Source organism: Hibiscus syriacus, unplaced genomic scaffold, assembly GCF_006381635.1.
Source record: "Hibiscus syriacus cultivar Baekdansim isolate YM2019G1 unplaced genomic scaffold, ASM638163v2 tig00110548_pilon, whole genome shotgun sequence".
Lineage (NCBI taxonomy): Eukaryota > Viridiplantae > Streptophyta > Magnoliopsida > Malvales > Malvaceae > Hibiscus > Hibiscus syriacus.
The window spans coordinates 3884617-3902548 of NW_024062775.1; the positions used below are offsets into that span (position 1 = coordinate 3884617).

A 17932-nucleotide genomic window follows, 5' to 3' on the forward strand; every position below is an offset into this window, starting at 1 on the left:
AAAGAAAATATCAATTTTAGCTACAATAAATATGTCTTGCAAGCATAAAAGGAATGTTCAGATAAATTCTAACAGACATGTACGCGAAAATACAGTTCCTGCTCAGAATAAATGTAATATCGAAGGAATAAAGATGATTCTGATTTAAAATTCACCGAGTTTGAGTATTTCCTGATGAGAGATCAGGTAGGTCTTTTACTGTTCGATAAATCCTGCACAAAAGCATAAATTCCGTAAGTTCAAAGGAATAGACACGTATGCATGTATACATAGCAAAAATTGGAAAATTCATACCTTATTTTTCATAATGCAAGCCGGACTATAAAGATCTCCCACTACTGGGTACATGACAATGTATGCAAAAATAAAAACCCAAAATGGATCCTTCAAGACAAAAGGCGGCCTGCAAGGCATCAAAGCACAGTTTACTAAATAAAGTGAAACATAGATAATTGGAAAACAAAACAGAAAGGTTGTTGATGTACCATAAAGTTGGCTAACGATCTACTGAAACATTCTAGAGTATGCCCTTTTCTCCTGGTCTCGTCTATCGGCAACCTGCAGCAGTGTTTCAAACTCAATTACCTTCACAGGTGAAATCAACTGGAAGTGTGAGGTGGAAAGCATTAAATATTTATTCAGAGAAAGAATAGGTTGATGTCAACCTTCTTCCTTGCAGCTGCAAGCTCTTTCTTTATTCCACCTGAGTAGAAGAAAACATGATATAAGATGAAGGTCATCCCGAATCTACTCAAAAGTATATAATTGAAGGACCTTGATGAAGTAGAAGTAAGAATGATAGCAGAAACTAATTAAGTGATATAACATCAAGTTTCGTACTTAGGTTACAAATCGTATGCAACTTTACCAGGTGACACAACATGGCACTCCATTAATCAAATACGAAAACTTAGCAAGCCCTTCCAAACCTCAAAACAGTAAAACAGAGGAAGAAAATGGAAGAGGGAAGGAGGGAGCATGGTAGGAGTTTCACAGCTGTTTCACTTGAGACAAGATTTTACTGACCGTCATTAGGCTCTAATTCCAATGCCTTTTTAAAGCTCTGGACAGCAGCATCAATGTCATTTAGTGCCATGTGTGCCTGACATCAGTTAAATACAAAAGCAATTGAAGTAAAAAAAAATCCTGGATAAAAGTAGAACTAGTCATTTAATAGTTTATACAACATGCATTCCAGTTAAAACAAGACCATGCAGTTTATTTTGTTATAAACACACAAGGTTCTTCCCTCAAATCAATTAGCAAAATAAGAAACGACAATATTAGTTATGCTTGAAAAAGCACCGACACTAGTCAGTAAAAAAAGAAAATCTACAAACTAAATTAGAAACATGACCAGAGAAAAGAAATGGAAAAGAGAACAGACCAGGCAAAGTACGCGGTGCCAAGGAAGCAATAAACATGGTTTTGAATGTGTACAAATACTAAGCACTGACCTGGCCTTGGCGAAAGAAAGCTTTCACATTATCTTCTCCATCACGAATTGCAAAGTCAGCATCCAACAATGCTCCTTTTAGATCACCCAGTTTCAACTTGCAGGCCTAAAGCAGACAACACAGACAGCAGTCATATGAAAAGAAACAAACATCAATAACCGGGAAAGGAATATAAGTGATTACAAATACTAACATAGAGGAACTCCCTAACATAACATGCTTTACTCAATGAATGAAGAACTAAAAAAGAGAGAAAGATTGGAATGATCTTGCCATGCTAGATGCCTAAACCTTTGACTTATTGATGATCTAATAATTTCAAGGAAATAAAAAAATCTTACAGAACTATTTGTAAATATCTGAGACTTGGTCTTCCGCAAAGATGAGCTCTTCTCTGTGTGATGACAAATTAGAAAGGAAGCAACAAGGTCAGCAGAATAACTAGAGGATTAATGGCAATAAAATCATGATCATCAAAGAAAGAAACTAAATTATGCACCTTGATCAATGGCCTCCAGGTCCCAGCAGACATCCAAATAGAGCAAAGCCTTCAAATATTTCCTAAGAGCAATCTTATAGTCTTGTTTCTGTAAGAGGGAACAACTAGGAATATCTACTAGCACTGTAGCAGTAAATCAAACTCCAAAGAAAAGTACTAAAGCTATCGGTACTCAGCAGTCTAATGTATGGTAGAAAATGTGCCATCATTAAGCAGCCATAACACAGAGAGTAGAAGGCAAACTCATTCATAATAATGTAAAATGTGTAATCTACAAAAAAGGGGAAATGAAGCAAATTATATGAAATACCATGTATTGCTCATTTCCAAAAGCTTTGATAGAGTCAACTGCCATCATCCACCAAGTAATGTCATTTGTTTTTTTGTCAAGGTCAGCTGGCCAGTCGGGATAAATATCACCATCCTTAAAAAAATTAGATACCCCATCATCTGCCCCCTCAGGAATTTCTCCACAATCTTCAATTATAACATCTTGAGTGGGGTAATCACCATCCTCAGTAGTAACATGCTCGATAGATCGAACAACACCCATTCCTTTTAAAACCTTCCCAAAAACCACATGTTTCCCATCGAGATGAGATGTTCGAGTAGTTGTAATGAAGAATTGAGACCCATTGGTGTTAGGCCCCATATTAGCCATGGATAACATTCCTTTTCTTTCATGTTTTAACTCAAAGTTTTCATCTTCAAATTTCAAGCCATAAATGGATTCTCCCCCTGTTCCGTCACCAGCTGAAATATCCCCACCTTGTATCATAAAACCTCGGATAATGCGATGAAAGCGCACACCCTGTAAATCAAAATTGCACCATTGTTAGAAAAAGGAAAGCACTACAAAGATGCTTACGGAAGTAAAGAAAATTATTTGGAGGTGCATAGTCATCATTCAACGAGTGAAATTGCAAAAGCAAGAAACCGTCTACCAGTGCCATCTTAATTTCCTTTATTGTCTAAGTTTCAAGTCATGCCTACATGCATCAACATTAGAAGCCAACTGTATTTTGGAGGAAAGAAAAAGTTATCTTGCAGCTTATTTTATCACTTTCACAACAATTCCAGCTTGGGAAAAAAAAAAGAACTGAAGTTAAAACCCATGAAAGTTCAATCTTTTTACACTTAATGCAGATTACTTTACACCACAGAACACAAAACATGCGAAGAAAAAATATAAGCTCTACCGAATACCCATTTACTAAGACCTAATACAGCACGGCAGCTACATTTAACAATAACACACACAAAAAAGACTTATCTCTATCACAACAATTCCAGCTTGAAAAACAGAACTGAATTTAAATCCCATGAAAGTTAAATCTTTTTACACTTAAATAGCATACTTTGCATCACAGAAAACAAAACATGCAAAGAAAACAAGTAAACTCTACCAAATTCCCATTTACTTAGACCTAATAAACCAAAAACCCCTTTATCACCCACTAAACTCAAACCAAAGAACTTTGACACTTTTTGACATTCATGGAAGAAAGAAAAAGTGTTAAACGCAAAACTAGATATACTTTCATGCATCCACATATCGATATAGAGTTCCACGAGGTCAGAAAGAAAAAAGTTAGAACCTTGTAATGCAGGGAGGCAGCAGTGTTAGGTCCAATGCCTTTCTCACCAGTACACAAAGCCCTGAAATTCTCAGCAGTTTTAGGCACAATATCCTTGTACAACTCCACCACTATCCTTCCTTCTAGTTCTCCTGCTATGCTTATATCCAAATAACATCTTGGGTTCACCATTTTTCACTTCTCTCCCTCTCACTCAACTGTTTGCTTCAACTGAAAATGACTCAAAACAACCCTAATCCCACCTTTTATTTTGAACCTAATAAAAGAGTGAGTTCGTCTTTTCTGGCTTTGCTCGTTCTTTTATGGTGTTGGCTTGCTTTTTGGGGTGGCCTTAGGAACCGTCGGATTTTTGTGCTGAGTGAGTTTCAAGATACGGATTTTGAGGTTAAAGTGGGGTCAGTTTTCCAGCCTTTATTAGAGATAGAGGATATTGGTGTCGATGCTGGTCCCACAGAATCCTATATCCGTATATGACTGATTCTTTATTATTATTTAGGTTAAACTTCTTATTTGGTCATCTTTGTATTACTTAGTTTTTGTGTTGATCCTATTAATTATATTTTCTTTAAAATCGTATCAAATATTAGGTTTTGCTTCTATTCTGGTCATCCACGTTAAAAAATAACATAGATGTTTAGTGCTGATATGATTTTTTTTTTTATTAATTTCTAATATTGATATGATATTACTTGATGATATGTCAGTATCACTAGTAATTTTTTAACATGTATTTTAAATTCAACTCTAATAACATTCTCTTTTACCACTAAGTCTAGTTAGAGATGATAATGGGTCTGGTCAAGTAGGGTTTTTGGTTAACCCAACTCAACCCGAACAATATATATCTTCCACATGATCTGACCCGAAAAATTTATACTCTTTACTCAAATCTAACTCAAATTAATTTTTTAAAGTATAAATTTAATCAGATCTGATATAAAATAAGGACCAAATTAAAAACTTACAGAGAGCAGAGATATATAACAATGATCCATAAATTTATACAAAGAAATTATACTATTACCCTCGAATCGGGTTAGGTTAGAATATTTTTCATCCTCTATTAAAACTCAATTTTTTAAAAGAAATTTGATACCATCTAATCTAATCAGTCGAAATCTATCAATTTCCAATTAATTTGTCATCCTTAACGTGACTTGATGGGTTCCATTGTTTAATTTTTTTTCGATCAATAAGTTAATTAATGTGACCTTTTATGGATCGCTTTAAAGAATTGAATATGGCAATGAGAGAGCAGCAAAATCCAAGTTGCCACTTGCCAATTATGTCCAACGTGCTTTGAAACAAAGACAATGAGACTAAACCATGAAAGATCCTAGTATTTTACATGCAGTCGTTCACATTCGAAAACCAGAAAACATTTCATTCATGGCAGAAATTTAAAACTTTGATCTAATTGACCGCTTTGCGTCAGAACACCAATGTTGGCCATCTTCACTATCGATGCTCCAAAATCTTTCAAAAACAGATAAGGGTATTTGCTGTAGTTATCCACCATGGAAGCAGTTCTGTTATCTGTACTAAGTACATGATCAGACTGCAAAAGACCGGAGCTGTTGACGAGGATTTTGTTGTAGCCGTTGTCGAATCGGTTCGTCCTGAGAGAATCTAAAGCAACTAGAGTAGAATATGAATCGGTTTGATCTGGACAAACACTTTGACGACCTTTGAGAAATGATGTTTCGAGATCTGGGTTGGGCTTGCCTGAGCCACCGAAGTTGAAGAGCCTTTGTTTGAACGTGAAACATTGAGCAAAGCCAATGGTGTGTGCACTTGTATTAAACAAAAGTGACATAACAGGGTTTTGTTTTGATTTTGAACGAGAAAAAATAACGTAATCAAAGATTGATGTTTTATGGCAATGAAATGAAACCATGCCTGATAGAACAACCACATCCTTTGTATCCGGACCCTTCGAATTGAACTTCGAAATGATGTTGTCTAAGGACTTAAATGGTGACGGGAGTTCATTAGCTGCAGGCTTATTCGCCGTTCGGCTGTCTCGGCGACCTAAGGGTACAGTCCAATACGATGCCCCTGCCTGAGAGATTACGAGCCGGATTACCGCACGAATACGTGAACATACGAAGGATGATAACGAAATACGATCCAGTTAAAAGCACATGAAAGATGAAAATGTTACTTACAATATTAGCAGTTAGTATATCAGTGCAGGAAACAGTTGATGGGCAAAATTTCTCAACATTGGCCTTAATTTTGTCAATAACCTCATAGCCTCTTACTGAAATTTGATTAGGCACAGCAGTTTTCTCCCCCACAAATGTTGAGCCAATATCATCAAGTAGGATCGAACCATTACATCCCTGAAGAGAAAAAAACAAGAAAGATTAAATTTATGTACTGAAACTAGAGCTATGTTCATAATGGAACAGTTAATGACATCTTTTTTATCCGACTCTTCATTTTTCTGAAGTACGAGTAACATAGACTAGACTTCGATAAATTAAATCAACAAAACAATCGTGCAAGAGAAGCCGAACGAGAGAGGCCGCCATTCAAGTATCGTTCGCAATGGCAGACCAACCACCATATCTAACAATCTTTGCGAGACTAGGACAAGTGCTGTCATATATAGAATCTATAACCAAGTTGACAAAACACCAGGTGACTCAGGAAAAAGATGTGAACAAGGGGAAGTTTGATGAAGGCTTTTTGGTCCATATCGGCGAACATACGTAAACACCGAAACTCGATTCCGGATTGCTCGAGGAATGGAAACTCAGAGCTATTTATACGGAAAGTAACCCAAAGGAGAGTTGAATACAATACCTGATAGTGGTAGAGCCACTATCTGATGTCAACTTCAGTGGGTCGGGTCCAATCCCATCCCATCCCATGTATCTTCCCATAGAAAATGGCATCACTGGTGTATTCCTCTAGATGAAAAATGTTTCCGTTTGAAGATGACTGTAAATTATAGTCACTCAAGTTTGACTTAAGTGACTACCATGTGAAGAAAAACTGGGCTGCTAAAGTTCAACGGCATGCGAAAATACTTAATATTTATATGCCGAAAGTAATATCAGTAAGTGTAGTAGTGGAAGATACACCTCAGAGATGGTTTAATGAAGTGGTGAAATAGATCCATCAGTGGCAATTTGCATATCAGCTACTGACATGTAACCAGCAATGGATAAATATTAAACAGCGTAAGCATGAACCAGCTGCAACGTGAATTATTCGGATATATTTTTAAGTTATTACGTGTTTCAAGTATCCTTGGTAGGTGTTATTTATGTAACATTTTTCGAATATATAGTAGGCGCATACATTATACATAAAAGAATTGAATTCCGCACGAACCAAACGATCTCGGTGATAAAGTAATTATTGTTATTCTTTGAAGTCCTGGGTTCAAGTATTAAAAATCTCATAGATGAGAATGTTTATTGTCAAGTTGTTAAGAATTATCTTTAAATAAATATTACCTCATACTTATCCTAGATTAATAAAAAATTAGCTTCCAACCCCTTGAATAATAAAAATAAGTAAATTAATATAACAATAATAAAATGCACATTGATCTATCAAAAGTTTATAGCTCAACTCTGGCACTCCTAAATAAATTTTTAGATTTATCTTTGGTTATATTTTACTTTATCTTCGGTAAAGTGCTACTTAAAACATTATTTTTTTCTACCTGAAATGTTAATATTATGCGTTACCTAAAATATTTAACATTTCTGATAAAAAGCTACCTAAAAGATTATTTTTTCTACCGAAAACGTTAATATTAGACGTTATCTAAAATGTTATTTTTTTCTACCGAAATTTAGGTAACGAAATTAACATTTTCAGTAAAAAAATGTTTTAGGTAACATTTTATCGAAAATATTAAAAAAAATATTAACATTTATGGTAAAACATTTCTCTAGTCGTACCAAAGATGAGTTTGAGTTTAATAGGGTTAGTAAACCAATTGGTTTTTAAGGCAATTGAAATCAAGTCAATCAGCTCTTTTACGATATTTTGGTTATGTAAAAGAATCGTCTGCTCCTGGGAAACAAACTATAATTGGCGTTTTGGTTATGTAATAAACCACTTTTTCTTATCCTATCTTTTATCTAAACTTTATACATGCGTCTAAAACGGGTAATTACAATACAATATTTGCTGATGATTTTTTTTAAGTTTATAACGATACACATGCTCTGCAGATTTAACTGCTTGAATACAGAGCTTTTATAAAGAATAAAACTCCTTTAACAATTAAAATCACTCATTATAATTTTGGGTAAATTACGTATTTAATATCTAAACTATCAGTTTTGATCCATTTTAATACCTAAACTTTTAGTTTTTTCAAAATTATATATGAAGTTTAGTTTTTGTTTCATTTTAGTACACATGTTAACGTTAAATTTTGAATTTTGTTTTGAAAGTTTAGGTACTAAACGTGTAATTTACCCTTATTTACAAGAGTTCATTGATATAATGTTTTAAAATAAAAATATATTAATTTGATAGTCGTGACAAAAAATAACGTTAAATAGATCTGAATTTTAATAGAAACGTTGTGTTGGTGTTAGTAATTAGTTTGCATTCCCCATATACTTAATAATACATTAGAATATTGATATATGTTATTAATGGTATTAGTAATATGATGTAAAGGAAAAAATTGCTAAAAAAATGCAATTTATCATAATCTCTGCCAATCAAACATCATGCTGGATTGGAGTTCAAACACTAATACATGAAATTTTCTGGAACAATGTATGAACAAGAGGCCGAGGACGGCATAGTACCCATGATGTGGGAACTAAAAGAGAAATGATATATAGCTAACTTACACTTCCTAAAATCTACTTATGGAGATTAGAATGTCACCTTCTGTAAGAATATGCATGGATGGGGAAAAAAAGAGAGCTTTCACAATTTTGGAAGCTATGAAAAAAGTCAGTAATTTACAAAAAACCAGTCCCTGGATAATGCCTCCAGGATGAAAAGGCTTCGGAAACTTCGATAAGGCATTGAAGACAGCAATTCGATAGGGAGGTTTTAGTTCAGTTCTCCATGGCCATGTGTCGGACCACATTCTGTTTTCTTGGAATCCAATGCAATGCTTGAAGCTGCCTGAATACACAATGTTTCTTCGTTTCTTCCATGTTATCTGAAGTTATGGTTCTTCTTAGACTCCTGGTTGTTAGATCTATTAACGGTATTGGAAGGGATGGGGTGATGAGTATTTGGACCCGAGGACGGGGAATACAAACTAGGAGGAACCTCAAAGGATGAACGAGGAGAACATCGCGGGGCCGCTGATAGCTCGGAATGCTTGTAATGAGATCGTTGTGCAGTCTTGCTGGAGAAAAAGAATAATTCGTGAAGCTGAAATGGACAGTCGAGAAAAGAAAGCATACGATTGAATTTGGCAGTCACGATATGCAAATGCCATGTTGCAAAAAGTGTAACTCTTGCCTGTCAGGGGTCACAGGTTTTGAACTTTGCAAGCTAGTCTGCACCGGCAACTGAACCAGTTTAAATTCAGATCGCTCAACTGGACTAAGTGGCGCATCCTGCATATTATTCAACTAATTATTAACTAAACTATTATATGCTAATGGCGACAACTGGGTATGTATTCTTGTTTACCCTTACTTTTATGCCATTAAAGGATGAGGCACTCGGTGAGGCACCCGACTGGAGGGGGCTTTTAACAAATCGGTGCTCTAATAATAAGCTTGCAGATGGTCTCTCTGCAGGTTTCCTTTTGAAACAACAACGCAGGAAATCCTTCCCTTCAGATGATAAGGTTTCGGGTATTGGAGGGGTATCCCGCATCACTTTAAACATAGCGGCAGCCTGCATTAACAAAGAGAGCACAGAGAAGTTCGCAACATCTCTTATTTAAAAACAAACCCAAAGCAATTGACTTGTCCTTCCTGCACGCAATTAGGACACTCTTAAGTTTTAATGATTGACAGATAAGTCTAAATGGCATACAATGCATGATTATTAGCATTATGAGAAGCACAAAGCCCAACTTTTATTTTCCTTTTCCGTAATCTGATGTCGTTTCATGCAACAGTGGGAAGTTTGAATGCTCAAAATTTTCTCCAAGGCTCAGCAGATGTATAACGTGAATTAAGATACATCAGGTGCTTACCCCTTCATACTCACTCCATGGTGCTTTACCAGTGTACATTTCGATAATTGTACAGCCCAAACTCCAAATATCAACAGCTAGAGCAAGCTTGGAACTATTATCTTTCTGCATCACTGCTTGCATGAGCTGTAAGGAAATGACCAGTTTCAGTATGTTTAAAATACAGAAATCATATAACTATAAAATTGCGAGATAATACCTCTGGAGCCATCCAGTAAGGGCTTCCCTTCAAAGAGAGATCAGCTCTTTCTCCAGTAAGCTGTGCAGCAAAAGGGATAAAAAATTATTCAAGCTGAATCAGAAAAATAAAAACTAACGAGCTATGATTATGATGATGACAGCATTTGCCACACCAAGCTAATCAACTCTAGTATTCATACAAAGATTTAATTAATCTTGTCTACCTACTTCATTAGTGCTTATGTCCATTTATATTTTCCACTTCTTTTAAGCTTAACTAAATTGTCCAATAAAGAATAAAGGATTGGAGTTGTGGGGATGAATGCAGTAAATGATCCTATGGTTAAAACTATAGATGACTTATCTGTAACTAGCATGTGTCGCAAGAGGGGGGAGATACAAAATTTACATGTTTCGACATTCCAAAGTCAGCAAGCTTGACAACCCCAGATGCATCAACAAGCAAATTAGCTCCTTTAATATCCCTGAACATAAAAAGATACACAGCATATTAAGCCACCAATACTTGGTTATAGAATACTGAAATAGGTTTTTACCTCTCCTCAAACTACTAGTATTTCCATGCTTAAATTTAAGTTGGAAGAAAGAAGATGCCATTCACTTATATACTATAATAGGCTGTTTTTAACAGCCAGATGAGGGCAGTGCTTTGTACCTGTGGATTGTCTTTGTGCTGTGCAGGTAAGCCAACCCGGAAAGAATATGGCGAGTAAAATTGCGAACAACAGATTCTGTTATGGCACCACAGTGATCAAGAACATATTTATTAATTGAACCAGGATGAACATACTCCAGATATATATAGAACTTGTCTTCCACCTGCACACGGTAATTTGTATTCCTTAATGGAAATTCTTACGATGTTAAGTGGAACAAAAGGATAGGTGAAATCCACAACATGCAATCAGCACTTACTTTTTCACTACCATAATACTGCACAATATTTGGATGCTTGAGATGGCTAAGAACCTTGATCTCCTGCAATAAAGAAAGTAGTTAAGGCTCCATAAAAGTAACAAACAGCTATATCACTTCTATCTCCCTAGAATGAAGAAATGTAACATTTTTGGCAGAAAAACCTGCTCTAGTTGCTTTATACACTCTGCAGATTTTGGGTCATCTGTAAATATATCAACTTCCTTCATTGCACATAAAGCTCCAGTTTCTCTGTCGGAAACAGGAATCCATTTTAGGCTTTAGATGGCAAGTGAAATAGGCGGCAAAGACCAAGAGAAATTATACGGTATACCTGTTACTGGCAACATAAACACTTCCAAATGTACCGCGCCCAATAAGCTTGCCCTTTCGCCATTTAGAATTCATTGGCAATGACTCTGGTTTATTAGCAACTTGGGACATGGAAGCGGGTGGGGAAGCCAAGCCTGCTCCTGGAGGACGAGGTAACGGATGGACAAAGATATGGCCATTACATTCAGGTCGCAATGATGACATATCAATACTCTCAAGTGACAACCTTCCATGAATTGGTGAAGTTGGTCCACTTTGGCTTCTATTACTTCGAGTAGGACTTCGATTTGGTGAACTGTGAGGTGGAGTATGATCGGTGGTAAATGCATTGTAATCATGGAATGTTCGGGAAGGAAGCCCTGCAACATCTAATGCCTTCATCTCCGGGGCGGACCAAAATTGATTACACGCGGGAGCAATATAATGTGGAAACACATCGGCAGCACTCAGTCTTTGTGGGGTGGCTACAGGACTCGCAATCTGACTCGTCGGAGCACTGCTAATGGGAAAATGCACCATAAACTCATCCTGATAACTATCCCCTTTAATCAATTCTTGTTGCATCGCCCTAGAGGAAGATATTGTTTCCACGTTCTTTGTCGTCTTCCTCAAGTCACGAGAAGCAAATTCACTGTAATCGGAGAAATTAGAAAGCTTAAGATTTTAGGAAAACCAGCTAAAACAACTTATCAGAAAATAACTCCAATGACTATAAATATAAAACCTAAATAAATTACAAATCTAAATTTCAGATAGAACATTTAGATTATCAATCAAAGTAGTATTGCGGTCATGAATATATCATCCTTAAGCTCATAATTCATTTCTGGCATTTAAATTATCAACTAAATAGAATTACAATTAGGAAGATCTCATCCTTTAGCAATTTATTTCTGAAACATTCACAGAACGAAACGAAAGACATCAAATGATTATGAAAATGTTTCTAAAAGATTCACAGAACGAAACTAAAGGCGTCAAATGATTGAAATAGAGAATAATAGACTAATATAATTAATCGGTCACTGTTGAATCAAATAATCAAATAAGTCAGTATGAAATGTTGTCTCAATTAAATTTTTATTTAAAGTTTCATAATCGAATAAGATATAAAATTTTAATTATAAAATTTTCAGATAATAATTCAATTGATAAATGAATTTATTTGATCATAAGTTTTAAAATAAAATTTCAGTTGAGATAATATTTTAATAACTTACTCAATTAGCGAAGCAGTAGTTTCATCTGCTTTATCTGTATCTCTATCCTCTAAACCTTTACAATGTCCAACTTCCATCAGCGACAGCAACCTTTGCTCCCCGTCTCCATCTGGAACCGGAAGCGGGAGCGGCAAAGGAACCGCCAAGGCCGACGACGATGATGAAAATGACTTTGAAGCCCGCGAAGGGGACGAAGACTGCGTCTCGCAACCACCATCGGACTGCTGCGAAACCACCGATTCCTCCTTATGAGGAACTTCCTGGTCGGTTAGACGCCTCGGCTCCCTGTGCCTTCTAAACCTAGAACCGGCAATACTAAACCCCAAGTAGTAACGCGATTTGGGACGCTGATTCCGCTGACAATGATTATTATTATCTTCACTATATTTCAGCGACGGCGAGGAGGAGCTGCGGGAGGGCAGAGAAGAAAACGAAATGTTATGAAAACAACTCATGGCTAGAAACCATACTGAAAAATCAGAATAAATGATTCAAATTTGAATTTTAGAAATTAACGAGAGGAAAACCCATGGAACAATGATGATGTTCCAAAGGATTGGATGAGCAATGGCGTTTTCCGGTTTAAAAATTCGGGTTTCTTTTCCTTTTATGAAACATTGCGCGGTTAATAACAGAAAAATCCTTCTTTATTTTAAAGCGCTTAATAAAAGTTTCTTTTAGTCTTTTTTTTATTATGCCTCTAACTGACTTAACATCTGCTCCTCACAATTTTTATTTTAATAAAATAAATAAATTGGCAATTTTCTTTTTTTTTATAATAGTTAATTATCCATAACAGTACGCTAAAAATATGATTTATAAACACCAGAAATTTCAAAATCATATGCTAACTCAAATGCAGGAAGATGCATACATAAACAACAACAACAACAACAAAATTCTATTCTCATATGTAATGGGATAAGGGGAGGTAGGGTAGTAGGTTGCCCCCAATGTCAAGTTGAGAGCAGTTTCCGTGGAAGACATCCGACAATAAAAAAAATGCAATGTATATATAAATAAATAAATACATAGTTGAACAGTCTTCATATGCATCTTTCATATACGCGTCTGTAATGGAAGTAATCCATGCAAATAAATACCTGCATAAAAATCTCTGCATATAGACAGAAACGTAAGAACCGATTAAATTTAAAAAGAGGAAATATGAAGAGAAGGATATACAGAAGTCAACGATAGCAAGCTACGAGAAGGAATAAAGTCAAAATGAGTTAAAACCTAAACTAAGGCAACACTACTCCGCTACCCTAGTTCTAAGCCTTCATAAATTCCAATGACAGAAACATATATGAAAATTACTACAAACATTAAAAGAAAATGGAGATGATACACCCTATGGATGTGACCCACATTACTCGGATACTGGTTACCTGGAAAACTGCTTTAGAAGAAAAAAATCTAATCATTTGATGCATTTTTAGACATAAGTACAGAAATACGACCTTCCAAGCACTCTCGAATATATATATACTCATGTCAGACGCTCGAATACGAGTCCAAGCAACATAACCGACTACCAGTTGAGCAGTGTACAGTACTGAGCAAGGATTTAAATGGCGTTCGCGGTCGTGTTATGTTTATCGTGATTGCATTCATAACTGATGTCATTGTAGTCATTGCGGGTGTCGCGATCGTGAATTATTTTAAATTTCGCACAAATACCCTAAACATAATAATTATAATTATAAGAATCATTTTTAATAACTTTTTGAATGTTTTCTAAGTGAAAATGATACATACATACATATATAATTTAATTAAATAAAAGACTTTAAAAATCCGGTAATATGATAAGATAATTACTTAATAATAACATTATGAATACATTATTATTTAAATGATTGAAATTAGAACTAAATTAAATAAAAAATAAAATTTATATTCTAAACTAAGGATTAAATTCTAAATTCTAAAAGTAGTAGGAATGACAAATTAATATATCCCTTAAAAAAATTAAAAATTGAAAATATGAATGTGAGTGAATTATGTTTTAAGTCTAATAAACCCTAAAATATTTTAATCCTAAACTCCCCCAACAACAACCACACCTACTGTTCTCTCCTTTCTCCATGTTTCTTCGTGGTTTCTTCTCCAATAGCGTCCACTCAACCATATTCATCGGTGGTGGAGAGAATTAGATATAGGGATGAAAACCTTTACTTTTCTTGATTTCTTACCTTCTCAAATGGATTCCGAAGCCCGTTCCGTTGCTGCTCAATTTTTCTCCGGTTTGATCTTTGCGTGAATGGTGGAGTCTTGCTGGATGTGCTCTCTGTTTTTGATTTTTGGTTTTTAAGTTTATAGAGCTTTTTTGATTTCTTCCTTCTCTATTTTTGTTGGACGAGCTTTGTGTTTTTATTGACAATTTTGGCTTTTTTTTATTTTTTTATAGTAACGGTTGAAAAACGGTAATAGTGTCTCATTATCAACTCTATTCACAGTTACACGTTAAATTACGGGCGCGACGGACCGCTATCGACTTGATTCTGCTACTCACCGCTAAATTCAACAATATCAGTTTCGAATGGTGACGCAACCCCGAAATCGAGGCCGCTATAATATTAACGGTCCGTTATTTAAAAACCATGTTATTGAGTATGATCACAAAAGAAGACTTGATAAAGCCTTGCTATTTTTCTATTGAACTTTGTAAAACACAAAACACTTACTTTACCCAACAAGTTTTTCTGGCCAAAAACAGAATTTCAGATTGACTTGATATTTTCATCTAAATGGAGCGGTGGGCAAGAAAATGAACATCACATGGTAAAGTTTAAAACTTGGATAATATTAACATCGATCAAACAAAGATGAAATGGGGACAACTGCAGTAAATTTTATACCTTTCTTAAGACCGGGGCAATCCTCTAATCCTTTGAAAACAACAGGCACGTCAACCTTCAGTTCAGTCCCTTCATCCGCCCAAACAAACACCAAATTCAATATTTTACCAGTCTCCTCGTCCCTATGAGTCTATAAAAACATCCCAAAAAACAAAATTTGAACTTGGGTAACAATGAAAGCTAAGAATGAAAAAAGAAAAAAAAAAGCTTGCCTTGATAGGTAAAACTCTACCGGATTCAAGTAAGATTGAAGACCCAGAACCGGCGCGGATCTGAAGCTGGAACGTCGTGGAACAAAAGAAAGGGAGTTCGACCGACATGATAATGGGTCGAATCTGCTTTCCTTCGGTAGTCAAAAGTTGTTTCCTTGACGGGGAACGATTACTTGGGTTTTTCTCGAGCAAGCCCTGGGAGAAAACCACTGCGGGGATTCTACCTTGGGCTCTATCACGGCTCGAGATACGGCTGCCGGTGCATTCTCGAGGGATGGCTTGGATGGTGTGGTAATGGTGTGTGTTCGCCGGTGATATTTGGACCACTGTTTTCAGGCCGCGCCACAACCTAGACATTTGGCCGGAGTGTGGGTTGTTGACAGTTGGTGTGACTTCGTTTGATTTCTGGAATTGAGGGTTTTGTGGATGTTAGTTGGTTGGAGTATATCTAAATTATATATATTTTTATTTAACTACTTAAATTATTTTATATATTTTTTATTTAACTACTTAAATTATTTTTATTCAAAATAAATACTTAAAGTTATATCTTTTTGTCAAAATAAGTATTTAAAATATTTAAATTTTTTATCTAAATTTTTTAAAAAAAAGTTAACATGTGACATTAATTAAATAATACTTTAGGTATTAAGAAAAAAATTGATTAATTTAAGTACTTATTTTGATAAAAGAATTAGATATTTATTTTGACCAAAAATAATTTAAATACTTAAATGAAAAAAAAGACATATTTTAAGTACTTATTTGTTATATAAACCTATAATAATTGGCAATTTTAGGCATAATATATACCCGGGTTTTTTTTTATTTTTGTGAATTTAATCCTTGTATATGTTCCAAATGTTATCTATCGTTTTTTTAATTATATTAAATTGATTTTAATTTTTGTCAAATTATATTAAAATTGTGATGAAAATCAACCAACAATCGGTTAGTCTAGTAGGACGAGGTATTAAATTCTTTAAGCAATGTCAAAGATTCGAATCCTGTTGATTGTGAATAGAGTAAATTGGGTTAGGAGGGTCACCCTTGACAGTATTCAATCTCGATTAGTCAATCAATAATATAAAAAATTGTAATTATTATAATAATACTTAATCCATTTTTTTTATGAAGATCCTCGGTTGGGAAAGGCTCTCTCATCAAGCCATTGACAACAATGTTGAACATCAGTACCTACAATTGATCAACACTTCTGATAGAAGGTTAATGAAGCATTATGATCTGCAGTAACCTGTGGTGACAAATTCGAGAAACTACCCAACATGGCATTAGTATATACAATTGGACTTGTACATTTGTATCAGTGCACTGCTAACTCACACTATCGGTTAATGAAGGAATGTGATTGATTTTCTTCTTCCCTTTATCAACCATCAAAATATCAACCTTATTATCTTGCATGCCCTATGCAAAGGAGTGGAAGATGAGGACGTGTTTTTAACTTGCAATAGAAGACTTGTTATCCACCCGTTTACCTCTATCCCTTTGCACCATATTTTAACCAAAGTTTACAAGTTATTTGCAAAAGAAACTCCATTAACTAAAACAAGAGAATACATGAGATTATGTCCGTGTTTGTTTGTTTATCGGAGTTACTCATATTTAGTTTGTGCTAATTTAAATTTTTAATATTGTGTTATGTTCGCTTGTTTTTTTAGGTGTTTGGTTTGCTTAGCGTTAGCAGACATGTTAGTTTATATGTTTGCCAACATGCTCATTTATATATTCATCAACATGTTCGTTGCTTGGGAATAAAATGTTGAAATTACGTTACTAATTCTTAAGCTCATTAGGTTTCATAGTTTAAACTCCAAGATTCACTTTGTGTTCAATTTAGTCTCTACCTTCACTAATATTTAAAATGTAACAAAAAATAAGAAGAAGAATGATGTAAACGAGCTTATAAACGATTCAATGAACGGATTTGTTCGTGAATATAACCAGACAATTCATAAAACGATTTGTTCATTTACGTGCACAACTAAAACTCTAGAATCCCTCTCCACTGACTTGATTGAGCCAACTTCTGTCTTCCGTTTGTATCTCTGTAACTGATCTCTAACAATCTCCTTCTTTAAGTCCGCACATTTTTTTATTAATTTAGGGTAAGTACAAGACAATATTTGTTCAAATATAACTCTCAACCTTATTGAACGCTCACACCTCTAGCATCTATGGTGCTAAAACCCAAGTCCTCAAAGAATAACAATAATTCCTTTACTATAGAGGTCACTTGGTTTGTGCTCAAATCCGCATATTTATATATTCATGAATACTAGTTGTTGTGTTGGGGATAAAACATGAGAAACTGTTGTAATAAACAATTTTTGTCCCCCCATGCACAACCCATACCTTGCTGTTCCCAAAGCTGTGCAGTTTCCCAAGCCTGCGTTGGTCGACCACTTCCAGCAGCCCCCATGCCAACACCTTGCCCATGCCATACAAGTCCCTATGCCAT

The 17932-nt window shown here is 35.1% G+C and overlaps 3 protein-coding genes and 1 pseudogene across 5 annotated transcripts; all 4 read right to left on the reverse strand.

Moving 5' to 3' along the window:
* Nucleotides 1-112: 112 nt before the first annotated feature.
* On the reverse strand, nt 113-3974 carry LOC120130839 (peptidyl-prolyl cis-trans isomerase CYP40-like). 2 transcript variants are annotated; one of them, XM_039147992.1, is made up of 10 exons: nt 3555-3974; nt 2267-2767; nt 1957-2044; nt 1799-1851; nt 1458-1562; nt 1027-1102; nt 666-703; nt 486-558; nt 295-403; nt 113-212 (listed from the first exon to the last, which is right to left on the reverse strand). In XM_039147992.1, the coding sequence occupies exons 1-8, from the start codon at nt 3723-3725 to the stop codon at nt 505-507; spliced, it is 1086 nt and encodes a 361-aa protein (XP_039003923.1). In that variant the 5' UTR covers nt 3726-3974; the 3' UTR covers nt 113-212; nt 295-403; nt 486-504. The 2 variants fall into 2 exon arrangements, with proteins under 2 accessions (XP_039003923.1, XP_039003922.1); XM_039147991.1 differs by having other exon boundaries at nt 295-410; nt 485-558.
* Nucleotides 3975-4941: 967 nt separating this feature from the next.
* LOC120130610 lies at nt 4942-6257 on the reverse strand (annotated as a pseudogene).
* Nucleotides 6258-8221: 1964 nt separating this feature from the next.
* On the reverse strand, nt 8222-12946 carry LOC120130837 (mitogen-activated protein kinase kinase kinase 5-like). Of its 2 annotated transcripts, none has more exons than XM_039147989.1 (11): nt 12375-12946; nt 11156-11785; nt 10986-11073; nt 10822-10884; nt 10562-10725; nt 10295-10370; nt 9905-9964; nt 9706-9831; nt 9198-9401; nt 9018-9115; nt 8222-8901 (listed from the first exon to the last, which is right to left on the reverse strand). In XM_039147989.1, exons 1-11 carry the CDS (start codon nt 12827-12829, stop codon nt 8706-8708), a joined length of 2160 nt encoding a protein of 719 aa, XP_039003920.1. In that variant the 5' UTR covers nt 12830-12946; the 3' UTR covers nt 8222-8705. The 2 variants fall into 2 exon arrangements, with proteins under 2 accessions (XP_039003920.1, XP_039003919.1); XM_039147988.1 differs by having other exon boundaries at nt 9192-9401.
* Nucleotides 12947-15150: 2204 nt separating this feature from the next.
* Nucleotides 15151-15854, reverse strand: LOC120130477 (50S ribosomal protein L25-like). The gene is made up of 2 exons (XM_039147713.1): nt 15451-15854; nt 15151-15368 (listed from the first exon to the last, which is right to left on the reverse strand). Exons 1-2 carry the CDS (start codon nt 15805-15807, stop codon nt 15186-15188), a joined length of 540 nt encoding a protein of 179 aa, XP_039003644.1. The 5' UTR covers nt 15808-15854; the 3' UTR covers nt 15151-15185.
* Nucleotides 15855-17932: the final 2078 nt, after the last annotated feature.

What these genes read in the sequence shown, in the direction of transcription:
- LOC120130839 (XM_039147992.1), bottom strand. Translation starts at nt 3,725, where the DNA reads ATGGTGAACCCAAGATGTTATTTGGATATAAGCATAGCAGGAGAACTA. An exon ending in GGAATTAGAGCCTAATGACG is followed by an intron (nt 704 to 1,026) that starts GTCAGTAAAATC and finishes TCTTCTACTCAG; the next exon opens with GTGGAATAAAGAAAGAGCTT. An exon ending in TTGCAGCTGCAAGGAAGAAG is followed by an intron (nt 559 to 665) that starts GTTGACATCAAC and finishes ACACTGCTGCAG; the next exon opens with GTTGCCGATAGACGAGACCA.
- LOC120130837 (XM_039147988.1), bottom strand. Translation starts at nt 12,829, where the DNA reads ATGAGTTGTTTTCATAACATTTCGTTTTCTTCTCTGCCCTCCCGCAGC. An exon ending in AGTATTATGGTAGTGAAAAA is followed by an intron (nt 10,726 to 10,821) that starts GTAAGTGCTGAT and finishes TACCGTGTGCAG; the next exon opens with GTGGAAGACAAGTTCTATAT. An exon ending in CTTACTGGATGGCTCCAGAG is followed by an intron (nt 9,832 to 9,904) that starts GTATTATCTCGC and finishes ATTTCCTTACAG; the next exon opens with CTCATGCAAGCAGTGATGCA.
- LOC120130477 (XM_039147713.1), bottom strand. Translation starts at nt 15,807, where the DNA reads ATGTCTAGGTTGTGGCGCGGCCTGAAAACAGTGGTCCAAATATCACCG. An exon ending in GTAGAGTTTTACCTATCAAG is followed by an intron (nt 15,369 to 15,450) that starts GCAAGCTTTTTT and finishes ATGTTTTTATAG; the next exon opens with ACTCATAGGGACGAGGAGAC.